This window comes from Phyllobates terribilis, unplaced genomic scaffold (genome assembly GCF_046119375.1).
Source record: "Phyllobates terribilis strain yellow unplaced genomic scaffold, ASM4611937v1 Scaffold_9__5_contigs__length_417890890, whole genome shotgun sequence".
Taxonomy (NCBI): domain Eukaryota; kingdom Metazoa; phylum Chordata; class Amphibia; order Anura; family Dendrobatidae; genus Phyllobates; species Phyllobates terribilis.
Window position 1 is genome coordinate 140,619,941 of NW_027362769.1, and position 27,955 is coordinate 140,647,895.

At 40.8% G+C, this 27,955-nt stretch overlaps 1 protein-coding gene across 6 annotated transcripts in view; it reads left to right on the top strand.

The window, feature by feature from the left end:
* RBMS1 (RNA binding motif single stranded interacting protein 1) overlaps positions 1-21,068 on the top strand; it is a 383,160-nt gene extending 362,092 nt beyond the window's left edge. For 5 of the 6 annotated variants that reach the window (XM_073647067.1, XM_073647069.1, XM_073647072.1 and 2 more), the window contains exons 10-14: positions 3,303-3,353; positions 11,642-11,752; positions 14,255-14,335; positions 14,934-15,018; positions 20,870-21,068. In XM_073647067.1, coding sequence (XP_073503168.1) covers positions 3,303-3,353; positions 11,642-11,752; positions 14,255-14,335; positions 14,934-15,011 — 321 coding nt within the window. In that variant the 3' untranslated portion in view covers positions 15,012-15,018; positions 20,870-21,068. The remainder of the gene's footprint in view (positions 1-3,302; positions 3,354-11,641; positions 11,753-14,254; positions 14,336-14,933; positions 15,019-20,869) is intronic. The other variant, XM_073647068.1, reaches the window with a different exon arrangement.
* The last annotated feature ends 6,887 nt before the right edge of the window (positions 21,069-27,955 follow it).

Below are 27,955 nucleotides of genomic sequence, written 5' to 3' on the forward strand. Positions count from 1 at the left end.
ATCGACAGAGCAGCCCGGAAGAAGAATTGTTCTGTTGATGTGAAGCAACGGAATCGCTGGATTTAGTGGTCGGCGACTGCTCTGAGCCGACGCCGCGTAGAACAGGCAGGTAGTTGGCTGGTACCTGCCTATTACTTTTTAACAGCTGGCCCTAACGCAGAGCGAATGTCAGTCAGGGACGGGCGCGGTTACAGCTGCCGCTCTGTATACAATGAGTGGTGACTGAACGGGGGGGGAGGGGGAGGAATTAAGTTCATTTTCTGCTTACAGCGTTCGGGTAAGTGCAGGCGTCGGGCAGTTTAAGAACTTTATTACGGTAGCTTTCAGATTAACCTCCTATCTGCAGGTTAATAGCATTTATTTTTCTGGTGACAGGTTCCCTTTTAAGGGGAACCTGTCACCAGGTTTTTCCCATATAAAGTAGGGCCATCACCTCTATGCCCTCACCTATATATGTCCCCAATGAGCCCTGCATAACACAAAAATAGCTTATATTATACTCGCATATGGTCTGGTCCAATGGGCATCGCTGGTCTTGATCGGGTGTCTCCGCTCTTCTTGCGATGCTGTCCTCCTTTTTCCTTCGTGTGAATGACATTTTCTACATAATCCACACAGTGGCCTCCATAGCGCTCCTGTTTAGGCGCACTTCTCTTGTCAAAGGCGGAGCAAAGTATTTTAGTGCGCATGCGCCGGGGCTCTTTGCTGTTTCCCCGGACATGTGCATTAGCATATTTTGCTCTGCCCTCGGCAGAGTAAGGAGAAGCATGCATGCGCAGTTGCACGACGGAGAACACTGTGGATAACGTAGGATGTGTTATTCACATGAAGCAAGGAGGACAGTGATCGCAAGAAGAGAGGAGGCACCGGATCAAGACTAGAAACGCCCATCAGACTGGATCTCCCCATAAGGGAGTATAATATACGCTATTTTGTGTTATGCAGAGAGCACTGGGCACATATATATATATCATTCTAGAATGCTGTACATGAGGCACACAGGTGCTGGCCCTACTTTATATGGGAAAAACCTGGTGACCGTTTGGTTCCCTTTAAGGTGACCTATCACTTTTTTTCCTGACATGTCGGATTCCGTAAATAAATCTGTTGCCCATGAAATGACCATTATGGAGCTTTTTTTATTTCTTATATAGGCGTTTAAGTCGTACCTTTCAACTTTTTGAACAGATTGAAAACTGGGTGTGAGGTGTGTCCCTACATGGTGTGGCATTGTCCAATCACTGCTGACAAATTCAGAATATATAGACACACCCCTTTGACAAGAGTTGATGGTAACACCTAGTTGTCAATGGCACAGCACAAAATAATTAACCTAATGAGAAATGCATTTTTTTAAAACAGCCATGTTTTAATACGAGTCCTCTTGAAGCTGATGTAGCTAGCCTGGACTTGCTGATGAAAATAAATGGCGACCATGCTTTACTGATACATACGGAAACACAACATTTAACAACTGGTCCCCTTTTTATTTTTAAAGTGCGTGTTCTACAGAACTTTGTTTCATTTTCTCTTTTTCGTGTGACCGGTATTATAGCAAGGATACAGATGTTAGAAGCGCTTTGCATTTTATGGGTTTTTTTTCTGTATGTTTTTACCATCTTTGCGCTCTGTCTAGACACGGTAAACAGAACATTTTGTAATTCTACAGCACTCTGACACTATATAATCTCCAAAACAGATGGCAGAGCTGAAATAACATATAGTGGCGGCGTACATAAACACCGGGACACCAGGGTTTGAACATTAAATATTTGTTACTCCTGTTGGCCTGATTTTTCATTTCTCAGTTAGTGAAGGTGTAACAAAGAAATAAAAACGAAAAAATAAATAAATAAAAAAGCAAGACACCACTCGGCACTGTCGAATTATCAGGATCACCCTTGCCCTATAGGACACTGTCAGATTTAGCCGTGAGTGCAGGGACGGTGTGTGCGCTCCCTGGAAAGCTTGTCAACCAGTGTTCTATCCCGTTATTTATGTAGAATTCTGAATGTTGTGAATGTTCTACAGCTGTCGAATCTTTATATTTTTACTGAACTTTTAGCAGTGAGTTCAAGGATACTATGTGCGCTCCCTGGAATCTTGTCCACCGATGTCCTTTCCCATTTTTTTTTTATGTAGAATTCTGAAAGTTGCCTTTTTTTTATGCAAACGCTGTGAATATTTTACAACTGGAAAATCTTTATATTTTTACTGGAATGTGCTAAAGTCCTATTAAGACTATTGGTTCCTTAGGCTCTGTTCACATGCTGCATACTTGTTGCACATTTATGTATATCACTGGTAATAAAAAAAGAAAAAACTAAAAAGAGCAGAGATCAGAATGGTCCTCTCATTATGGAGTTGGCTTTGCCACCTCAAACAGGATAGCCCAATGTTTGCTGTCCCTTTCACGCCCTCTCTAGTCCTCTTGAGCTGACTTTCCTACCTCTTGGCTTGTCTAAAAGTGTAGTTAAGCCCCCCATACACATAGTCTGCCACAAGGGAAGGCTGGGCCCCTCTTACGAAGGGCCCCATGGAAGGCGAATGATCAACCTCTCTGGAATGGATGCTCAGATCTGTGTTGTATCTGCGACACATTACACATTATGTGTCTATCCTTTAACTCGAAAATGACTGTAAGACAAACCAGCATTTGGTTATGTTTTGCACACAGATTATGCCTGTTTTTGTGTTTTTTTTTGTTTTTTGTTTAAACCCCTTATATTATGGAATATATTTTTAAAGGTTCCTAAAGAAACCTTCTGCTACAGTTTAGATGAAAAGGTAAGAGCTGTACATATAAACGACTAACACAAAAGCCATAATGTGTCCATTATGTGTTCAAACACAGAAGTATAGTAATTGAGAACCTTAGAAATACATTGTCCGCAGTCAAGACATATTTTTTTTTATTTTACTTGTCAGTCATGATTCCCTAGAAGTCGGCTTCAGTGACTAATTCTATCATCATACTGGAAATTTATGTACACAGGCAAAGGCAAAATTGCAAAGTTCACAATATCTCAGCTAACGGGAAACCCATATGTGTCTTCATTTGTGATAGGAGCTACTAGAAGTGTAAAGAAATGATAGAAAAAAATAAAGTTGTAAATTCATAAAAATAGGTATTTTCTTAATTTTTAGCTGTAATAGTCTGGTATATAATTTTGACCATAATATTGTGATGCTGAAATGAACATGTTTTGGTTGGGATGGAGATGAGAAAAAGTCTCCTATCCTAATGGTGACTGTGTACAGACTGATAACAACAGCGCTCTTCTTTTTTGTTTTTTTTCTAGGTGCCAAGTCCCTCTTGGATGCAGCCACAGCCATATATCATGCAGCATGCTGTAAGTTCTTCTAATCTCTGTAACGATGTTACAGAAAATAACTACATTAACATACTTGTGTAAATGGGTTCAAGCTTCTGTTTTTATCAATTTAATATCTTTATAGGGTTCGGAGTTCTGTTTCAAAGCTCCATGTTTTAGTTTACACAACAATGGGAAATTCTGCCTGTCTGCAGCCACCATCATTCATAGCATTTAATATTATATCTGTCTTCGTGGAGCTCCCTCTAGTGGTGACAAAATGCACCCAGAATTTTATGTTACTAGTATAGAAAGATTTCAATTGATCAGCACAGAATGTTGGACCCTTATTGGAGAGAGGAAAAAAAAGAGAATTTTAATTATAGGGATTGGGAAAGGTCACACTTTTTTCTGAATACCTTTCATCAGTTGTGTGAGATATAGAAAAAGAAAAAAAAAATCTTTCTATCTCACACAGATTATTACACTCATTTGCATGGAGTTATCAGCTGTATTCTTATGTCAGCATTATTTACAGAGTATATTGTAAAGGAAGCCAGATTAGTGTTCCAACAAAAATAAGCAACGAATAAGATATGTAAAGAGAAAGAAATACGGTACATCTATCTACCTAGAGAAAAATGAAGCATCACAACATGCAAAAAATTTACGGTGCAAGCCTCCTGGACCAACAATCCCATAATCCGTCAGATATTTCAAGATAAAAAGAGGCAGCACTCCATTAATAAGGAAAAAGTGTGGACTTCATAAAGTTAGATAGATCGATCTATCTATCTATCTATCTATCTATCTATCTCTGATATGTTCCTTTATATTTGTTGTACAATTAATCTGGCTTCCTTTGTAATAGACCCTGTAAATGATGCTGACCTAAGCATGTAGTTAATTCCTATAAACTGATGCTTCCATACAAGTAATTGTACTGACTCATCTGAATTCAGTGCCCTATTCTTGATTTACTGCAAAATGGGTCTGAGCAAGGGTGACCCTGTTTCTGGGGAAGAAGAAAAAAAAAAACACAAAAAAAATGTTTTTTAACATAGTATTACCATGTTTTTCCATGGCTTAAATATTGACAGACCCTTAGATATTGCTAGACCCTCACTGATCAGCTGTTACCTGGTGCCGCATCCTTAAGAATTAGACAGTGTATGGAGCCAGAACACAGTGTAGTGGCCATTCTGGGGTACTGTTGCTCATCTACTATTAAAGTGCATGGGAGCTGAACTGCAATACTTGAATATAAGCACTACAGTGTACATAGCTTTCCGGTTCCTTAAAAGAAGTACTCGTGGCTGGCACGGTACCAGGCAGACCCCCGACCATCTGATATTGATGACTTATCATAAGCCTAGTTTTGGGAGTTGTTGTTTTTTTTGCTATCTGGTGGTAATGGAGCAAGTCCCTTAGTCGATATGTTTGGAGTATGTAATGAGGGGATAAACTGGCGGCCGGATCCCTTGTGACAGGTTCTCACGATGGGCAGACGCAGGTGACGGATAACTCCCAGCATGCATCCTACAACGTTCGAAATCCTAAGAAGGGAAACAATGGAGTTGACTCTACACATAAGTTCTGCATGTGACGGGCGCTGGCCACGGAGCGTACTGTAAATTAGGCGATTGTTTAAGCTTTCCAGAACCTGTAATTTATTCAGGCACTCTCTTTTGTAAGGCGCAGTGCACACACCTCTCTGAGTAAACACCATCCCCGTATTTATTCATTTAGCCCGAGGACCATTCATTTTTCACATCTGTTCTGCTCGCTCACCAGAGCTAAACGATCTCCGATTCTTACTAAACTGGCAGAGTATTAAAGTGAACGTCTTCAGCTCCAACAATGGGGGGTTCACTGGAAAGAAAAGGACACGAGGCGCATATAGAGCACAAGGTGCATTGTTAATATCAACTGTTAAATGTGTTGTCAGATAGACGAGCCCTGCCATACACTGTACTGGGGCATATGGACATTGTAGAAGGAGAATTCGGCGTGGCCCCTTTTCTAGCCAATATTACATGGTGGGCGGTCATTTCGTATGATCCAATTCTCTGGTGGCTTCAAGGGAAATATATGTATTCTGTATGCAAGACTATGTGGGGCCCATTATTCTGTATGAAGGACTGTGGGCCCATTATTCTGTATGGAGGACTATGTGGGGCCCATTATTCTGTATGCAAGACTATGTGGGGCCCATTTTTCTGTATGAAGGACTGTGGGCCCATTATTCTGTATGGAGGACTATGTGGGGCCCATTATTCTGTATGAAGGACTGTGGGCCCATTATTCTGTATGGAGGACTATGTGGGGCCCATTATTCTGTATGAAGGACTGTGGGCCCATTATTCTGTACGGAGGACTATATGGGGCCATTATACTATATGGAGGACTATGTGGGACCATTATTCTGTATGGAGGACTACGTGGGGCCATTATTCTGTATGGAGGACTATGTGGGGCCCATTATTCTGTATGGAGGACTATGTGGGGCCCATTATTCTGTATGGAGGACTATGTGGGGCCCATTATTCTGTATGGAGGACTATGTGGGGCCCATTATTCTGTATGGAGGACTATGTGGGAGCCCATTATTCTGTATGGAGGACTGTGGAGCCCATTATTCTGTATGGAGGACTATGTGGAACCCTTTATACTGTATGGAAGACTGTGGGGCCCATTATTCTGTATGGAGGACATGTGGAGCCCATTATTCTGTATGGAGGACTATGTGGGGCCCATTATTCTGTATGGAGGACTATGTGGTAGCCATTATTCTGTATGGAGGACTATGTGGGGCCCATTATTCTGTATGGAGGACTATGTGGGGCCCATTATTCTGTATGGAGGACTATGTGGGGCCCATTATTCTGTATGGAGGACTATGTGGGGCCCATTATTCTGTATGGAGGACTATGTGGGGCCCATTATTCTGTATGGAGGACTATGTGGGGCCCATTATTCTGTATGGAGGACTATGTGGGGCCCATTATTCTGTATGGAGGACTATGTAGGAGCCATTATTCTGTATGGAGGACTATGTGGTAGCCATTATTCTGTATGGAGGACTATGTGGGGCCCATTATTCTGTATGGAGGACTATGTGGGGCCCATTATTCTGTATGGAGGACTATGTGGGGCCCATTATTCTGTATGGAGGACTATGTGGGGCCCATTATTCTGTATGGAGGACTATGTGGGGCCCATTATTCTGTATGGAGGACTATGTGGGGCCCATTATTCTGTATGGAGGACTATGTAGGAGCCATTATTCTGTATGGAGGACTATGTGGGGCCCATTATTCTGTATGGAGGACTATGTGGGAGCCCATTATTCTGTATGGAGGACTGTGGAGCCCATTATTCTGTATGGAGGACTATGTGGAACCCTTTATACTGTATGGAAGACTGTGGGGCCCATTATTCTTTATGGAGGACATGTGGAGCCCATTATTCTGTATGGAGGACTATGTGGGAGCCATTATTCTGTATGGAGGACTATGTGGTAGCCATTATTCTGTATGGAGGACTATGTGGGGCCCATTATTCTGTATGGAGGACTATGTGGGGCCCATTATTCTGTATGGAGGACTATGTGGGGCCCATTATTCTGTATGGAGGACTATGTGGGGCCCATTATTCTGTATGGAGGACTATGTGGGGCCCATTATTCTGTATGGAGGACTATGTGGGGCCCATTATTCTGTATGGAGGACTATGTGGGGCCCATTATTCTGTATGGAGGACTATGTGGGGCCCATTATTCTGTATGGAGGACTATGTGGGGCCCATTATTCTGTATGGAGGACTATGGAGGAGCCATTATTCTGTATGGAGGACTATGTGGGGCCCATTATTCTGTATGGAGGACTATGTGGGAGCCCATTATTCTGTATGGAGGACTGTGGAGCCCATTATTCTGTATGGAGGACTATGTGGAACCCTTTATACTGTATGGAAGACTGTGGGGCCCATTATTCTGTATGGAGGACATGTGGAGCCCATTATTCTGTATGGTGGACTATGTGGGAGCCATTATTCTGTATGGAGGACTATGTGGTAGCCATTATTCTGTATGGAGGACTATGTGGGGCCCATTATTCTGTATGGAGGACTATGTGGGGCCCATTATTCTGTATGGAGGACTATGTGGGGCCCATTATCCTGTATACTGGTTGGCCTGCGACTTTGTCCAAGTTTTTAATTTTGGCCCTCGGTGTTTGAGTTTGACATCCCTGGTCTAAGGAATTGCCGAAAAAAGCAGAGTACAGCGCTTGGAACCCTCTGTCAACAACGGCGTCATACACCAGCACACGTGAGATGGTCGTTCTGATGCTACCTTAGTTACTGTAATAGGTTCGGCAGCCGTGAATCTGGTTGGGTAAGAGCCAAATCTGTAGTAGTTACCATTTCTGATTGTCATACTTAATTAGGCCTCATTCAAACATCTTCTTTTTGTGTGTTTTTTTTCCTGAAAACATACCCATTATAGTCCCTGGGGCTGTTCCAATTTATGGATCAGTCACCCATTTACATCAAGGGGTTTGTGAAAAAAATGGGCTGCACACGGGTGCCATCTTTTAAAGGTAGACCCGACCAAAAATTGATGATCTGACCCAACACTGAAAAATGCTTTTTCTCATATGCAAAACCCCCCCCAAAAAACTGGATGTCAGAATGAGTAATTCAGTAATTATCAACTTAATCTTGAGTATAAAGCTTCCTAATTAGTGAGTTTCTTGGTCATTTAAAGGCACCATTAGTCTACTACTAGTTTTAGCCCAGGCTAATCTGCTTTAAAGAAGAATTCCACTTTAAATAATCTCTCAGACACGTGAACAGGTAACATGGACACACCACAGATATCTAGATGGACCGGAGCTTCCAGAACTACATTGGCACCTGTCAGAAATCTACTTAATGCACAAAAAGTTGTGAAAAGTTTTCGTTGACTTCTAATGTCTCGATAACCTCTCAGAGGATTATTTTCGGTAGAATTCCTCTTTAACTTCTGTTCAAATATGAAATTGCAATTTTCAAGTTCTGCTTTTTGCTAATCATTTTTTTTATTTAAAATTAAAAAAAAATTGCCCCCACCTTCCCACCACCCAAAAAAAAGGAAGACTGGAAGTTCCTGTCATTCTAAACATCTTTTAGCTTGCATCACTGACCACAAACAAGGCTTTCGACAATTTCCTTTTAGAAGAAAAAAAAAAAAATCTTCAGGAACAAGTCCATATTCTCCAATCATTATTTTATATGACCCCGCCAGTACGGAAACCAAATATTTATACACGTTGTGTGCTTTTTTTTTTATATGGTTTTCTTGCTGGTGTTACCAGTTTGCATGACAGTATTTGGTTTGCATCTCTGTGGCGAATTAATATGAATTTCTGATGGGTGATGAAAGCATTTCTTGTGCTGTATTAGGAAATGTACATTATGGCAATTCTGAGAAGTCACCTTTTAATGATCGGAGCGGCAATATTCGCTGCTAGACCCTTTAATGCAGGCTGCGACAAGTGCGTCCAGTGATGTCATCTGAGAGGTATTCCTAAATATATCGGGTGACTCCGCTCGCCTAATGAAAAGCAAACACTCCATAGTCACTCGCCTACAATGAAGAGATTGATTAAACAGATTGAGCCTCAAGAAAGGTCAGACATCTCCCTGGGCAAAAATCCCTACTAGAAAAACAAAGAATCTTCTTTAAAAGATGAAACTTTTGAGGGGGGCTAGCAATGTTCTCGGGGAAAGGGTAGTAGGGCAGATTATTTACTTACTGGGCAGAAAAATGAACCATTCCCAAAAGAAAGCAGCGTGGATGGCATAAAAAAGTATGTACCCTTCTTGGCTCTGGAGTCCCTAGGACGTTCTGGTAAATGGGCTCTGGACCCACCCTTGTTACCATTCTAAACTAAGTACCTAAATCCATTTTGGCATGCCAGGAGACTCCTTTCATGGCAGTTACATGTAGCCATCACCAGAGGAAGCTAACCTCATTCAGATAAATATAACTACCAGGTGGAATTGTGAAGGCTGCAGCCGATCGGTGACTGCTGATTGGCTGCAGTGGTCAAGTGAAACTTATAGCCCGCCGAGAACTCCGACTTTGTACCATGCAGCACCATGGGGCCATTAATAAGGGTTTGGCCACTAGTGCACAACCCCTTTAAAAAGGACCATCCTTTTTTCTTGACGTGTCCGTTCTAGTAAATTCTTTTATTACCAACAAAATAAGTTTTACAGCAGATTTTCTCAAAACTCTGCCTTGTGCTGTTCCTTTATTACTCCTAAAGAAAAAATGCATAGATAAACAAGAGGACATGATACTTTGTCAAAGGGGTGTGTTCTTGCAAATTGTAGCACTGTCCAACCAGGGCTGACAGTGCTAGAATGTGCAGGGACAAACGTTTTTTAACAAAGGGAATAGTGACTGCTAGTTGTTAATTTATTAAAGAGACATTGTCAGCTGATTCATGCTGCTCGCAGTTTGGCACGATTGCACCCTGGTATATTTTTCTCGCTATGGGAGAGAGCTGTCAATCACCTAGAGCAGCACTAGATGAAGCTGGACCGAGGCGGAACTAGGTTAATCTCGTCTCTGACAATCGTTCCAAACCGCATCTTCTAACTAGAGGTTTTCTGAAACACCGGAGCGTTTCAAAGGAAAATATACTGGAGTTACATTATGCAGCCAGACTGATTCATGCTGCTCGTGGTTTTCACAGCATGAATCAGGTGACCGGTTCCATTTAATGTCGAGGTGGAATAACTGAGGAAAAGGACAACAGTTACTAAAGCAGAGCCCAAGAAATGATGACGGCTGAGGAATACAAGTATTTACTAAAGGAGAGCGAGAGGGGTCTTGAGTGGTGACAGGTCCTCTTTTAACACTAACTGTAATTATATTTTCAAGTAGCTCCCCCTAGTGGATGCAGCATGCAGTCAGAAACGTAGACTTTCCATTAATAAGTACTACAGCGAAGTTGATAAGTATTTCTCCCAGACGTCAGTACAACACTTTAGCTAAGCTGTCAGTGGAGTGCCAATAGATTCTAGTAGTAACTAACACACTTCAGATGTTTTTTTTTGTTTTTTTTTCTTTCACTCGGCTATAAGTATTTTGCATCTCAAGATTTATGGAAGACCCATGCAAATCAAAGTATTTGTATAGCGTTTGAGATTGTAAAACAAATATCTAAATGTGAACACAAGCTTTGAGCTTTTAACCCTTTGTTCTCTGCTCTGGATCACTGCAAATTAGATGACCTATGCTATATAGGTTATTTAAAAATGTCTTCTATTGTTTTCTTCTGTTCCACATACATCATAAAGACGACCTGTTACTGGAGTTGAGCAGAAAAGATTTGCAGAATCCTGATGGTGGCCACCAGACCAGAGTGCTGTGAACCTCCTACTGGCAACATCCTCTGTACCTCTTCTTAATAGTAGTAGACCCTGCGATTTCACTACATTGCAGTGGCTTATTTATCAGAAGAGGCATCAAGGCGTTAGGTTCGTGGGACAGAAGAGGCATCAAAGATTTGATGGGTTCGCGGGGCAGAACCATCAAGGCATTGGGAGGTTCGTTAGACAGAAGCATCAGTGCGTTGGGGGGGGGGGGGGGTTCCCAGGACAGAAGCGTCAAGGCGTTAGAACGTTCACGGGGCAGAAGAGGCATCAAGGCGTTAGAATGTTCACAGGGCAAAAACGGCATCAAGGCGTTGGGAGGTTCGCGGGGCCGAGGAGGCATCAAGGCGTTAGGAGGTTGGCGGGGCCGAGGAGGCATCAAGGCGTTAGGAGGTTGGCGGGGCCGAGGAGGCATCAAGGCGTTAGGAGGTTCGCGGGGCCGAGGAGGCATCAAGGCGTTGGGGGGTTCGCGGGGCAGAGGAGGCCTCAAGGCGTTAGGAGGTTTGCGGGGCAGAGGAGGCATCAAGGCGTTGGGAGGTTCGCGGGGCAGAGGAAGCATCAAGGCTTTGGGAGGTTTGTGGGGCAGAAGAAGCATCGAGGCGTTAGGAGGTTCACAGGGCAGAAGAGTTATCGAGGCGTTAGGAGGTTCGCTGGGCTTTGGTCTGGTAGCCACTGACTAGACTACTGACCTGACCACTGGACCAGGGTTATGTTTATTCTGTCGAGTTCTACCCGTTACCTCTCCTGACTTTATTTCTTGGAGAATAAATATGTTTGCTAACATTTTGATGTCAAAAGTAGTGACCAGTCCTTTTTACCTGATCACTGTACGGAATTGGATGCAGATTTAGAATTTATTATCTTTTTCCAACTTCATTCCTTGTTTTTTTCTTGTTAAGGGGGCCGTGTTAACTCCCTCCATGGACCATACCATGTCACTACAGCCGGCATCCATGATCAGTCCTCTGACCCAGCAGATGAGTCACCTGTCGTTAAGCAGCAGTGGAACCGTAAGTTTTTTTTTTCTTAAAATTTACAGAGCGACCCAAATTTTTTATTTTTTTTATTTTTTTTTTTACATATGCCCATCCTGGCTGCAGAGAACAAGCTCAGCTACATGTGTCTGGCTTCCAGCTCTTCATGTAATAATTCACTTGATGCAGACGGCCTGTTTCTGAGCCGGGCTGGATCTGATGCATATTTTAAGTTTTGGAGAGATGGGATTTATGTGGCAAAAAGATCCATGAGCTCACTCTTTCCAAAATAACAGTCGGCTCGGAAATGATCAGAGCAGACGCTGTACCGTGCCTGTGTGTTTTATGACTTTTTAATGCACATTCAGAGAGAGAAGCAGATAATGAGAGGCTGATTGAATTCCTTGTAACTTCCAAAATTAGACCTGCTCTCTAAGCTCCATCTGAGGCTTATCATTTATTCAGCTGTTGCGTTATCCCTGCATGTTCATTTCAATATCATCTTGGCGATGGGAAGAGAAGGGAACCTGTTGTTCTCTGGTTATTACGGGAACGTCTCCTAATAGGAGATTTTTATGTGCTTTTTTTATTTTTATTAATAATTATTATATCTGCTTGCATAAGTTTTTAATATTGATATAACGGCTGGTAGGTCACTATGTCTATGCCAATATTTTATGCTCAGGAGCATCGTATAGTAGCCATAGGACCAATAAAATAGACATTTTTCCAAATGGTGACGCCTACAAACAGGAGTCATTTACAAATTAACGTACTAAAATGAGTGAATAGTTTGATAACTATTATAATATTAACTAACTTTATAATATTATGCACTTACATTATAAAATGTATATTTACTAAATATGGGCAGTATGTGGCAGAAGAGAAGGAAGTCACTGCCTCCTACAAGTTCAACACGCTCTTCTGTTGCTGCAATCATTTCACTTCTGTAATCATAGTGGTATAACACACCTCGGCATTGAAATTGGGACAAAAGTCGTTGAATTATGGAAATTACAATTTGGATAGAGATGTTAATGATAAAGAAATGATGAGAAAATTGGAACAATTTTCAAAATAAAATATCTGGATTTATTCAATATCAAGCATGGGTGCCAGATGCAGAAATCACTTCAATTAGCCATGGCTGCTATCAGAGGGGCTATAATAGTTGTTTGAGGAATGTTCTGCCTCTGAATGCACTTGGGCAAATTATCAAGATCTGCTGCTGGCAGCTCCTTTTGCATTTGACAACCAGCCTATTATGCATTAAAGATGTAATACATACTGTATCTACTTAAGTTGGTGGTTCCGTGTGGGTTTGGCTCAGGATACCTGTGACCAGTACATACTCAGACCGTGAATGTCGGAAGTGTGAAGCCGACCTTCACAAACTGATTATGGGCAAGTGCATGTGCCCAAATTATGGATGAAAGTCCCAACTGAGGGTCTTAACCCCCTCCTTAAACATTTAGTCTTGCCTACAGTCATCTATCACCCAACAGCTTTCGCCCAACTACCCAATCCTCAAGAGTGCTCAGTTGGCCAAGCATTCTTGTGTTCTTCAAGAGCAGTCTGGCAGCAGCTCCTTTCCGGAGCCAAAGGATCGGTTGCCGCAGTTCAGCATGCCGGATCTCTCTTATCTGTATCCGCAGGCTCGTTTAGACATCTCCCCCACCTGCCCCATAGTCTAGAATATCGGTAGTGAAAAGATTTTTCTGAGTGACACAATCAAGGAGCGGTTCATCGGCAAAATACCACACCTATGCGGATAATAGATCTTCCCCGTGTGGGTTATGACTCATATATAATTGTTATACCAAACCCTTAGCTGGTGACACAATCATACAGACAGGACACTATTAGGGTGATTGGCACAACACCCAGAGTGTTACTCCGGTTTATTTGTCAAGGTAAAACTATTCGGGTTAATTATAATGTCTCTGTGCCTCCTTGATCACAAATGGTTTTAGTCACACAGCAGTGTACCACTGGGTCAGTGCACGGACTTTGCTATTGAAGGGTTTTTTGGTACTAGGTGAAAAAAACTTAAACTGGAGTTATAGTAATAAGTTTAATATAATATGGGTTCTATATTAATAAGCTTATTAAATATATTAATAACACTCTTGTATTCAACTAATCTTATTACTATGGCCCCTGTTTGGGTTTTGCATAGTTTTAGAATATGGAGCCACCATAAGAGCTCATGCAGATATCCATGGAGCGCTGTTTGATCACGGACTGCAATGCATGGACTGGCTGCTCCGGCTCGAGCCGGGAGACCTAGAGATCCATGGACATCTGCATGAGCTTGAATATTGCCGCATTACCGTCATTTGTACTATGAGTCTTTATGGATTGAGAAAAAACATAAATAAATAAATTATATATAATATAACAACTTTTTAAATTAAAATGTTTTATGGGTCACCGACATTACTTATTTATTCCTTTTTTGCCAGGTCAAAAATTTGTTTTGTGCTGTTTTTGTAAAAAAAAAATAATAATAATTTTTCCATTTCCCCTTCCCAGTATATGCCTGCAACAACAGCTATGCAAGGAGCGTACATCCCACAGTACACACACGTCCAGACAGCTGCAGTTTCTGTCGAGGTCAGTATGCATCTGATTAAATGGAATCCATCACAGCTTTTCTCCAGTAAAGAGGATTTGCATGCGAGGCATTTATAACATCAGTGATTGTCCCATGAATCAAGCTTTAATAAGAGCATGCTTAATGCAAGAGGCGTTTCCACTCATTTTGAGTTAGAGGGGGTCATTTCTAGAAAGAATGGGGGTTGGACTTTTAAAATTCCCCCTGATCATAAATCCAATATGAAATACAGTAATAAAATATGTAAATATTGAGAAGTTAGATTAATGGCATTTTTTTATTTTGTATGTACCTTTACAACTTAATGGCAAAAGTCAAGAAGTCACTGCCTCCTACGAGGGCAACATATTCTTGCTCTGCTGCTGTAATTCCTATCCCTGGTTTCTTCAAAGCACGGGATTGAGGGAATTTCAAGACTTCCTATCTTTATTTCTATGGAAGAATATTACATGATCTTCCCTGCTTGGAAGGGCTGAAAACAGGGAGCAATAGAGTGCTTCTATTTGCATAACAAAGGCAGATGAGATGCTGTGTATGGCGCATGTTTCTCCGTGGAACATTCATAAACCTGCACTAATCTAGTCTTACTTTTTACAGGAACCCAGTGGTCAACAGCCGGTGACGGTAGAGACCTCTAGTGATCATTCTCAGTACACCTATCAACAAAACAAGTAACTCTAAGGTTTGGGAAGACTTTTCAGTTTTGAATGTTGAATATTAATAGTTAATTTAATGAGGAAATTTCAGGTGATTTCTAATAAGGAAAACAAAGAGGAGACTTAATAGCTGTCTACAAATATCTGAAGGGCTGTCACAGTGTAGAGGGATCAGCTTTATTCTCATTTGCACATGGAAACACGAGAAGCAATTGGATGAAAGTGAAAGGGAGAAGATACAGATTAGATATAAGAAAAATCTTTTTGGCAGTGAGGATGATCAATGAGTGGAACAGGCTGCCATGAGAAGTGGTGAGTTCTCTCTCTTTCAATGGACGTCTTCAAACAGAGGCTGGACAGACATCTGTCTGAGATGGTTTAGTGAATCCTGCATTGTGCAGGGGGTTGGACACGATGACCCTGGAGGTCCCTTCAAACGCTACCTTTCTATGAAAGTTGTGAACTATTTTACGTCACGAGTATCCGTTGTGGGGGGAGTTTCTAGAGCTCAATATGACATCAATGTGGTGTTACAGTCAGTGTTTCCTTACTGTATGTTAGTAAGTAGATTTGTGGCCCCTTCATTTTGAGGTTCGAGCTGTCAGAGCTCACCAATCGGGAAGTGATGCCGCATACAAACTTAAGGGAAACCTCCTCCAATTGTTGCTTCTCCACTCATTCTGGAACAACTTTTCTTTTGTGTATCCTTCTATTCCAAAGTAATGTCCCCGGTAATTAAGGCCGCCCAATGTGCACTTTTTTCTTAAAACCAACTGAGTGTTTACCACAGAACTGTGTGGGCATTTGCTTTTTTCCCCCTCTATGACACTGGCCAATCAAAATGTATGTTTGTTTGTTTTTCCTCTTGGACAGCTACATTTTGATAGGCCTGTGTCATAGAGGAGAAAAAGCAAATGCCCACACAGTTCTGTTGTGCTATACGCTCAGTTGGTTGAAGTGAAAATTTGCATTTTGAGCATTCATTACCAAGAGTCATAACTTTGGATGGGAGAGGCACAGGAAAAGTAAAATGTTTTTCCAGAATTAGTATTGGAGCAGGTATTCAATTAATCGCTTAAAGTGACCTTTTTTTGTAGTGTTTTTTTGTTTTGTTTTTTTTTAATCTGAAGAGTCTACTTAGGGGGGTATGCACAATATCCAGGCGTGACCGCTGCACAGAAATAAATGCTTTCATGCTCAGGTCAGGAGAGCTGGTGGCCAGTCTGAGCACTGCGATGCGATCGTCGTCCGTGTTATAGGGCCGTCTGACTGCGCCGTGAGGTGGAAAATACTCTATGTAGGTTATCCTACACCCTTTTTAAGAGGGCTTCTGCGCTGATATTGTTGTATAGTGTAGTAACTATTAGTAAAAAAAAAAAAAAATTTGTAGGGAGGGGAGTTCAGGCGAGTTCAGCCACGGCTTATGTGAGCAGCATTGCTGTGATAGCTTGGACGTTGATTGCTGCCGTCCATCCTCGTGCTGCTTTTGTCACAATGGCAACCATCTGTACACAGACACTCAACACGGCCGTTCTGTAAATAGCTGTATCACTCTGGATAATGTGAGCCGGAGCCGCGGTCGTCTGTTTGTTCTCAGATGTGCGGTAATCCATTTATCAGGAGGAGCTGCAAAAAAACATTTCCAGTAAGTGACCTCAGCATATCCAGCTGCTCGTCAGCACCGCTGCAATATACCACCGTACTAAAATCATAGCATCACCCGCCTTTTAAAGGGAAAGTCTAATATTTAAATTTAAACCGTCTAATTCGATTTAAAGGGGTTGTCCAATGGAGTGAAGTAATTGCCTATCCACAGGATAGGTGCTAACTTATAGATTGGTGAGACCTGCACTGATCAGCAGAACGGGGGCATTTTTATCACCAGGAAAAGATGACCTAAAAGCCCCCAGAGACTGGGGATTGTTGAGGGATCTCGTTATGTGCAGCACTCACTTCTATCCTGCATTATATAAGCCACCAGCAGAAACATTGAGCTTTTGTGAAATTCCTCTGCTGACATGTTCAAGTCTATACAGCAAAGCTGATAACTGAGCTGCAGAGTTGTTTTTTTTTTTTTGTTTTTTTTTAAGGATTCAGTCCCTTTAACAATATTACATTTTAGCTTATAAAGTACTTCGTTTTTTTTTTTTTTTTCAGGTCTTCACTCGCTGCAAAAATCAGAATGACATGTAAATTGAGTTCCGAATTGGGTGTTAATTTTTACTTCTCTATTTTCTTTATATAATTATTCATAATTACGTTAATTGGAGATAATTATATATTAAATAGGAAAGGATAAAAACAAATATATACACAGTTATCGTGCCTCGTGTAAAGGAGCTTTATGGATTAAATATAAAACTACATGCAAACTAGGCAATGTTGTGGAGGGCCGAACCAATCGACTGAAATAAATTTAACTTATAATAATTATAATATCACTTAATTGTATATTAATATTGACAGAATTACGTACCCGGACACCCCCTATATACTGTATGAGCCTGCACACAGTTCCCTATATACAGTATGCGCTCCCACATAGCCCTGCTGTACACAGTGAGCCCCCACAATCCCCCTATATACTGTGGGAGAGCCTGCGCGGTCCCCGTGGTATACTGTGGGAGAGCCTGCTCGGTCCCCGTGGTATACTGTGGGAGAGCCTGCTCGGTCCCCTGGTATACTGTGGGAGAGCCTGCTCGGTCCCCCTGGTATACTGTGGGAGAGCCTGCTCGGTCACCCTGGTATACTGTGGGAGAGCCTGCTCGGTCCCCCTGGTATACTGTGGGAGAGCCTGCTCGGTCCCCCTGGTATACTGTGGGAGAGCCTGCTCGGTCCCCCTGGTATACTGTGGGAGAGCCTGCTCGGTCCCCCTGGTATACTGTGGGAGAGCCTGCTCGGTCCCCCTGGTATACTGTGGGAGAGCCTGCTCGGTCCCCCTGGTATACTGTGGGAGAGCCTGCTCGGTCCCCCTGGTATACTGTGGGAGAGCCTGCTCGGTCCCCCTGGTATACTGTGGGAGAGCCTGCTCGGTCCCCCTGGTATACTGTGGGAGAGCCTGCTCGGTCCCCCTGGTATACTGTGGGAGAGCCTGCTCGGTCCCCCTGGTATACTGTGGGAGAGCCTGCTCGGTCCCCCTGGTATACTGTGGGAGAGCCTGCTCGGTCCCCCTGGTATACTGTGGGAGAGCCTGCTCGGTCCCCCTGGTATACTGTGGGAGAGCCTGCTCGGTCCCCCTGGTATACTGTGGGAGAGCCTGCTCGGTCCCCCTGTGGGAGAGCCTGCTCGGTCCCCCTGTGGGAGAGCCTGCTCGGTCCCCCTGTGGGAGAGCCTGCTCGGTCCCCCTGGTATACTGTGGGAGAGCCTGCTCGGTCCCCCTGGTATACTGTGGGAGAGCCTGTTCGGTCCCCCTGGTATACTGTGGGAGAGCCTGTTCGGTCCCCCTGGTATACTGTGGGAGAGCCTGTTCGGTCCCCCTGGTATACTGTGGGAGAGCCTGCACGGTCCCCCTGTATACTGTGGGAGAGCCTGCGCGGTCCCCCTTGTATACTGTGGGAGAGCCTGCTTGGTCCCCCCTGTATACTGTGGGAGAGCCTGCGCCGGCCCCCTGTATACTGTGGGAGAGCCCGCGCCGGCCCCCTGGTATACTGTGGGGGGGGAGCCCACTCTTAAAAGGTTATCATAGGTCAATAAATGGAATAAACTTAATGATGATCCTTAAAGGGGTATTCCCATCTCCAAGATCCTATCCCAATATGTAGTAGGTGTAATAATAATAATATTAGCAAATATCTCCAATTGGAAATGTAGTATAGTTTTCTGATTTGCTATGTCTCTTTCCTCATGTGCAGGCAATACAGGACCTTAGGTATCCATGGTTACGACCGCTAGCAGCTAGCTAACTGTCACTTTATCAGTGGACGTAACCATGGATACCTAAGGTCCTGCGATGCCTGCACATGAGGTAAGAGACATAGCGAACCAAAAATACTATACTACATTTCTAATTGGAGGTATTTGCTAATATTATTATTATTACACCTAATACATATTGGAATAGGATCTTGGAGATGGGAATACACCTTTAATAGTCCGACTGATATTCAGATTGATTGCGTTTCTATGAGGGTTTTTTTATGTAGTTTTTGAAGTCAAAACCAAGAAAGAATCATAAACTAAAGACACCTGTAAAGAAGAAACTAGGCTTTTTTTTTTTAAATCCAATTTTGGCTGTAAAAAAAACTGCATAAAAATATGAACATGTGAATGCAGGCTTAACTATGATCATTTTAGTAGTCAGTAGTGATATACTCAGTCGCCCCAAAAAGGAATAAACTTGAGCCATATTTTGAACAATTGTATCAGTAACTTTTTAACTTAAAAAGTTAAAAACGTTGGATCCTGACCATATCTTTACATCAGTGCTCAGTGTTAGGCCAGTTTTACATGGTTTGTATTTTATATCTTTTCTTATGGTTGCAATACCTTCTCTTATCTAGTCTGATGAAAATAGAATCCTTTCGTGCTCTAAATAATTCTCTTTAAAGCCACTGAGGGCCTGTTGCTGCCCCCTGAAATTATCAATATTACAGCCATGTGGTCTTAAAATCTTTGTCTAATTTTTTTTTCCCAACTGAAAATAAAAAATAGCCATGAACCCTTTTAACAAACTTGGATTTTTAGTTCTGTTGTCACATTACTTCTGTTGTCACTTCACTTCTTGGCCTCTGTTTAGATCGGTTTTATATGACCATAATCCATAATGTGATCTAGTTCTGGTTAAGTAGACCTGTGGGGGGGGGGGCTTTATTCTGCAACCATACTACAGATCCTAAAATGTAAGCAACTTACTGCCTTGTAAAAATGGCCTCCATAATATAGGTTTTAGCCTTAAAGGAACTCTTTCACCAGGTCTTTGCTTCCTAATCTGAGAGCAGCAGAATATAGGGGCAGAGACCGTGATTCCAGTGATGTATCAGTTAATGGGTTCTCAGTGCAGTAAAATCACTTTTATCAGAAGAGGAGTATCATTATAGGACTAGTAAACCTGCAGCTAGGTAGTCCAACCACGCCTCCACCACTGATTGGCAGCTTTCTGCCTATGCACAATCAGTGGTGTGGGTGGGTTTATAGAGGGTTAATGGGGAATTCCCATCTCTAAGATCCTATCCCAATATGTAGTAGGTGTAGTAGTAATAATAATATTAGCAAATACCTCCAATTAGAAATGTAGCATAGTTTTTCTGATTAGTTTGGTTGATTACCCCATGTGCAGGGCATTGCAGTAGCTTAGATATGCATGGTTATGACCACTCATATAGTGACAGTTAGTTGTTAGTGGTCGTAATCATACATATCTAAGCTGCTGCAATGCCCTGCACATGGGGTAAGTGATGTATAAATGTAGTATAGTTCTTTTGATTCGCTATGTCACTATATGAGTGGTCGTAAGCATGGATACCCAAGCGAATGCAATGCCCTGCACATGAGGTATACGACATAGCTAATCAGAAGAACTATACTAAATTTCTAATTGGAGGAATTTGCTAATGTTTTTATTATTATTACACCTACTACATATTGGGATAGGATCTTAGAGATGGGAATACCCCTTTTAAGTATTCAGAACTGCTAGATCTGCAGCAGACAAAACCACTTTTAATCAAAACCACAGCACCCACTAAAGTGATACATCAATTTAATCAGGGTCTCTGTCCCTACATCGTTTTGCTCTTGGATGGGGTAGCAAAAACCTGTGCAGGGGGGAGGGGCAGCAGATTCTCTTTTAAATAATGCATTTATTTCCTGATATGAACTGTAAGATTTGTTGATGATCCAAACTGATGCAAAGCAAATTTTCTCTTTTCTCTGTTTCAGACAGAATGATGACCTTGATTGGGGGAAAATGAGGTTCAGATGCTGAAACAATCACGGATTTTTCTGAACAATCAAGCTTTATGAATTGACAGTTTTGCACAGGTTCTTGGAAAAAAAAATTGTTATTTATAATGAAATCAACTCGAACTATTTTTGCTATAAGTTCTATGAGGTGCATAAAAAAAAAAAAACCCTTCAATTCATCTAGTGGCTGTTCCCCTGAACAGGTTTATTTTATTATGAGATTTTTTATCAAGTAACATAACACAAAAAGAGACAGACTCTGAGTTTCTCTGGAAATGCACAGGTGGCCATTTCTTTGAATACATGTGCATGACAGAAATTTGTGTTATTTTTATTTTATTTTTCATTTTTTTTTAATTTTGATGAGAATCTTCTGTTTATAACTTTTTAAGAATATTTTTTCTTTTTTCCTTTTTTTTGTTTTGTGATTTTTTTTTTCTTTATTTCTTTTTAAAGGTTAACAATTTTACTGGCAAGAAACCAGCGAAACAGGTCATTGCAAAATTAAATATTCCTGGTTTCTCCAAATTTTTAATTGGTTACAATAATAATAATAATAAAAAAAAAAAAAAAAAAAAGGCGTCTTTTGTGATGCCTCTGTGCTTGCAGTGTGAGTGTTGCTGTAGTGCAGTGTTGCAGTTGCTGTCCGTTCTGACTCCTTGTAATTTTTTCTCATAGCGTGAAGTGTCTTATCTTTTTTCAATGAATTCCAATTTGCCTTAAAACTTTTAATGCTGTAGCTTTTTTTTTTTTTTTTTTTTTTCTTCCTTGTAATTATTAGAAAAAAAAAATTAAAAAAAAATTTAAAAAAGTAAAAAAAAAAAGTGTAGATTGCTTTTGACCAAGTAAACTGGTCAAATTATGCCTTGTAAAACAGCAGCATAGGGCTTTTAAAAGGTAGTCAATAAAATTGCTGAAAATTTGGCTTTTTAATGTGTAGATGTTTTTTAGGGTTTTTTTTTTTCCTTTTTTTTTTATGTAACATGTATGGTAGTGAAAAAAGCTGTGGGTGGGTGGGTGGGGAGGAGGGATGATGTTTTGTGTGAAACACATTTTTCTGACTGGGATGTTTTACTAAAAATCAGTTGTTTGTTAGGCCTTATGCCAATAATTTGCTCTGGTAGTCTAAGCGATTTTAGGAAATCTGCTGTAAGATGCAATGTAAAAAAAATTTAGCTTCATTTTATTTTTCTTTTTTTTGGATAACTTGATGTTTTAGTGTCAGTAGAATATAGGAAAATGGGATAGGGAATTTTGTCAGTGAATGTGTTTTGAAAAAAAAAAAAAAAAAAATTTTTTTTTTTTTTTGTTTTCCTTTTTTTGCTCTTTTTTTTTTTTTTTTTTTACAATTTAATGATAGTGCTTTAGATAGTTGATTGTGCTCAAACCAAGCAAACAAAGTGCTGTTACAGCATAGTGGCAAAAAGCTAAAGGACTTTAAAAGTTAAAAAAAAAAGAAGCTGAGTTATAAGTGGAGTTGTCAGTGCATTGGGTACTAGCTCTCTATTAGGTGAAATAAAAAAAATAATAATAAAAAAAAAAGAGACTTGGCACTTTTAAAGGTAACTTTACCAAAGAACAAAGAGCCAGTAACCAATCTTCCAGATTATTCTCAGCATGAAATTTTTCTGTACTTTTTATTTTTTGCCGGACCAGTTTGCTGTTAGGAGAATGTGCCTTTTTTTGTACATTTGCATTTTTTTTAATAGTTTTAGTAGATGTATGGACACAATATAACAAAAAAAAAAAAAAGCATGAAGGAAGACTTGGATCCAAGCAGTGCCACACTTCACGTCATCACTACAAGTATTAATTGTAAAGATTAAAATAAAAAAAATAAAAAGTTTTGAAACTATGAAATTTTTCCGATTGGCCAAATACTGCATTTTTTGTTATATACTAACAATATATAAATATAAATTTGTGTGTATGTATATGTATATATTATATGTATATGTATGTACATTTATTATACACACCATTTTTAGCAACACATTAGGTCGATCACTGCTTTATATTATGGCTTTTATGGTTTTATTCTAATAGCATATGTAAAGGAAAAAAAAAATTATGTTGTCTTCCAAAACTGTGTACTTGCCTGGTCAGCAGTGTGATCAGTTATCTACCTCAAAACTTTATTTCCTTTTTTTTATTGGGACAGGTTGCTGGCACTGCCTGTTTCCTCTGACCAAATCCTCCTAGCTGGAGCTAGGGCTAAGCAGTTTTAAGGACAGGTTTTTTTTTTTTTATGTTTTACAATTTATTTTTTTTGTTTAGTAGTTAAACTGCATGTATTTTTATTTTAGCCAGTTGAGACATTTCATAGTTTCAAAAGTAATTGCTGCTCTGAGTTTAGTTTTTAGTTTAAAAAAAAAAAAATACATATTCATAAGGAAGTGTATTATGTTTTTTTTTCTTAATTTTATTTTTTTTGCAGAGGAATTAAATTTGAAAAAAAAAAAAAGTTGTGGTCTAATTGGTTCAAAGCTCCGTTTTTGAAATTGCTTTAACAAAACACCTTTTCTGCTTTTAGGTGTGGGTTTTCTTTTACCCAGTGCTAAATCGACACCTTAAGCAGTAAAGAATTAAACGTTCAGACGTGCAGCAGTTTTCCATCTATAAAATCTTCTTTTTAGATTTGTTTTTGGATTTTTTTTATTTTTTTTTTTTCTGTTCAGGAAAATTTGATTGCAATAGTATAAGTAGTCCCATCATACAGATCTATTACGAAGAATTAAATAGTGCTGCAGGTGTCTGAACAAGGTGCCATACTTTGTGTCTGGGTAAGATTTGGAACATAGAAAAAAAACATAACCTCTGTACATAAAAAAAAATAAAAAATAAAAATCAGTTAAACATCACATAGTAGACAGCCATTAAATTATAAAAAATTAATTTATGAAGAAAGACCTTTTGTACAGATTGAAAAAGATTTTCATAGAGATATCTATATGATCAAGAGAGTTAATTTTTTATTTTTGTTTAACTAGTGCCACAAACTTGCCAGTGGTAACTTATTTGTCCGGTTCAAGACAACTCTGTAGTTATTGTTAAACGCCAAAATAAAATTTTTGAACTGTAAATTTGATTAGATTGTTAGCTTTTTTTTCTGTTTTTTTTTTTGTTTCTTTTGAAAACTTTTGAATAAAAAAGATCCAAAAGAAAGAGTGTTGTTCTCATTTATTTACAGTCGTGAAAAATATTTATTTTTAGAAAATCGGTACATGGAGGATCAGCGCGTGGCTTAAGAGAGAGCGGAACATTAAGTACACAAGGTGCTGGGAAATTACAAGTATTTTCCATATTTCAAAGATAGGAAAATTTCCTAAGAAAATGTTATTCATTGAGCCGCGCGCCGATCCTCCATCCAATTTATAAGATGTATGGGAAAGTAAATCAAATGTACATGAAGAAAAATAGGCTTACACGATCTGGCCATCTTAAGGGTTTTTTTTTTACTTAACTGCATGAATTGTGGGCTAAAAAATATTTTTGCAATTAAATAAAGTTGCTATATTTTGGTTTTATAGACTTTTTTTTTTTTTCTTTTTTCTTAAACATTTTTGGCTGAAAAATGAGTTAACTTAGAATCCTCCAGCTTGTTCCAATGGAAGAGTTCGTAACTTACCTTTTTTTGCTTTTTTCTGCAGCTGATTTATGACCACACAATATTTCAATTTCAAGAGTATGTGCACACCATGTTTTTTTTTTTTTCAGGTGGATTCCGTCTGGAGTTTGCATTAAAAAAAAAAAAAAAAAAAAAAAAAGTAAAAGATGTCAAAACCATTTGCTGTGCATATGTTCTATGTTTTCTCACTTCTTTTAATCGCTTCAGTCTTCGAAAGACGTGAAGTGGTTCAATGAAGTGACTTGTCCGTTCTTCGGGCTTATATATAAAATGGGGGGAAAAAAAAAAAAGACGCTCATGGCAAAAGACATTAGAAAAGATGATTTGGGTAAAACACCGCCGGTGTTTTCCTGAAGTATCTTCTTATACCAAGAACGATGCAGGTGCATTGGCATCTAAAAGATGTCTTGTGCACATTCCCCAACTTTGATGTTCTAAATCTGCACAGAGGGGTTTAGTCAAAGACGGATACTAAGTGACAAACGCTCCTCTCAGAATGAGCTGAATGCCTAATTCATTCTGCGGCCAGCAGTGGACAGTCAATGCAGAGGCTATAGAAGCTGGACGGTGTAAATATTTTATTGAAGCTCAATTGCAAAAATGATTTATATCCCAAATTACATGGCCAGAAGTTAAAATTCCTGCAATGGTGTCCATATCCTTTTAACCCAGAATACTATACAAGAGTTGAATGAGTTTTTTTAGAATTCCATAAATTGTTCCTAAGGGAATCCTCATTTAAGAATGTATATGATCCTCACTTAATAAACCAGATCATAAAAATGCTGCAAGGATTGTCTTTCATGCTGAAGATCTATGCATGTGTAATGCATTATTTCCCCTGTGGAGGCACTGCAGGAAAGTTGAATAGTTGCGGAACAATTTACATTCATGCAATTGCTGATCACCGTGGGTCTGTTAGCAGTGGGATACCCTGTGACCAATTTATAGTTCAGTCTCTGCTTTCAAAAAGGGTTGGGCATTGGTGGATGACCTCTTTTAAGTAACTAAACACTATGCTCACCTTTACCATTATTTCTATACACTTGCTATTCTTCAGTGCTCAAGGTCAGAACCTTTTGTAGAGCCCATGCACATTGAAGTTGAACGAACTGAATGAAGCTTTCAACTTCTTTGTTAATATGAACATTAATTTTGACCTAACAACGAACGTTTGTAATCGTTCCAAATATCGGTCAAGCATGTTTGGTGTTTAGCCAATAAAGCAGCCAGTCCTGATCATTCGCCGAAAAAATCCAATATTTGTCAAACATGTCTGATGCCGCCCGCTGCAGCCTACACTGTCCCCGCTGCCAAAGAAAATTAATATTCACTGCTCCCCTCGCCCATGGGGCGTGGGGAGCACTGAATATTCATGCTCATTAATAGCAGCACCCAGTGTAGCCGCGCTGTGTCTCCTGCCGGAATTGCCTGTGCCCACTGTTAAAGGACATGAATATTCAACCTCTCACCACGCCCATGGGCGTGGGGAGGGGGTGAATATTCATGCCCTTTAATAAGCGGGCACACGAGATAGCCCGGCAGCAGCAGGAGCTGCAACGCGGCTGCACTGTGTGCCGGCTATTAAGAAGCATGAAGTCACTGCTCCCCGCGCACATAGTCCCAGTGTGGGGAGCAGTGACCACCGGCAGCTGATCTCTCCATGTGAGCCGCTCATGGCAGTGACATCATGCACGACTCACATGGAGAGATCAGTGCGGGCAGACAGGATGCAGAGCTGGAGAAGAGAGAAGAAAGGTGAGTAGGAGTATTTATTTTTTTTTATGTGCAGCATGATAGGGATGAGGTGGCTATGCATACTAGGATAAGGATGAGGGGACCATACATACCAGGATAAGGATGAGGGGTGCCCCATGCATACCAGGATAGGGATGAGGGGTGCCCCATGCATACCAGGATAGGGATGAGGGGTGCCCCATGCATACCAGGATAGGGATGAGGGGTGCCCCATGCATACCAGGATAGGGATGAGGGGACACCATGCATATCAGTATGGGGATTGCTGTGCTATGCATACCATGACAGGGATTAGGGGTGCCACGCATACCAGGACAGGGATTAGGGGTGCCATGCATACCAGGACAGGGATGAGGGGTGCCATGCATACCAGGACAGGGATGAGGGGTGCCATGCATACCAGGACAGGGATGAGGGGTGCCATGCATACCAGGATGGGGATTACTGTGCCATGCATACCAGGATAGGGATGAGGGGTGCCATGCATACCAGGATAGGGATGAGGGGTGCCATGCATACCAGGATAGGGATGAGGGGTGCCATGCATACCAGGATGGGGATGGGGACCACGTATAAAAGGAAGGGGGGGGGCATATATACCAGGATGGGGGATATTGTCAGAATTGGGGGACATTACCCCTATACCAGTGTCAGCAGAAGACCCCCTCCCCCTTAAAAGTGCATCCTGACCACATTTTTTGCTTAAATTTTTTTTTTTTTCCTCTAAAACCTAGGTGCGTCTTATGGTCCGGTGCGTCTTATAGTCTGAAAAATACGGTATGTACTTTTTATTTTGGGTTCAAAATTTTTACTTTTAAGCCATTGAATAGAAATCCCTAAACTTTTTTGTTCTATGGTGTCCAGGAGCCACATTAAATAAAAACCTTGAGGTGAGCCACAAAGTAGAGACTAAAGATCCATTTACACGATTATCAGGAATGTTTCCTAGGAATACTTGTTTCACGATAATCCTCCAGTCGAAGCAGAACGCCGATCCACCAGCGAGCGAGCAAAACGCTTTGGTGAAATGATCTTTTGGTTTGTACCAGGGCTGTGGAGTTGGAGTCGGTATAAAATGGACCAACTCCGACTCCTAAAATATATAAATTGGGTACAGTAGTACAATGCAGTTTTGGGGAATATATTTTTTCATAAGAATTTGGGAAAGTTATGAAATGTCCTATAAATGTCTGTTCTATTCCTGATCTAAGGGTCTAGACTTTTAGCTGAAATGAATCTGTGCTACAGTAAATTTATCACTTAAACATGAACCGAGTATGAGGGAGTCGGAGTTGAAGTCGATGTCATGGAAATTGCGGAGTCAGAGGTTTGGCTTATCGACTCCTCAGCCCTGGTCTGTACAAAGGACCATCGTTTTTGGCAACACATTGTAAACACAACTCGTGCTGCCGAGAACAATGGCAGTCTATGTGCACCGATTGTCTTATTACCGATCGCTGGGCATCGTTAAGAATGGTCTACCTCTATAAACAAGCAATTAAACGACGGTTGATTTGATAAATACTTTCCGATCGGTGGTTGTTTAATGCTGCATAATTGTGTAACTCCCCCTACATTAAAGGGGTTGTCCGTTCCAAATTGAAAAGTCTGCAGTCACTCTGAGTGACTGCAGACTTGTGAATCCCCACTGTGCTCTGTGCGGATTCACCGGTTTC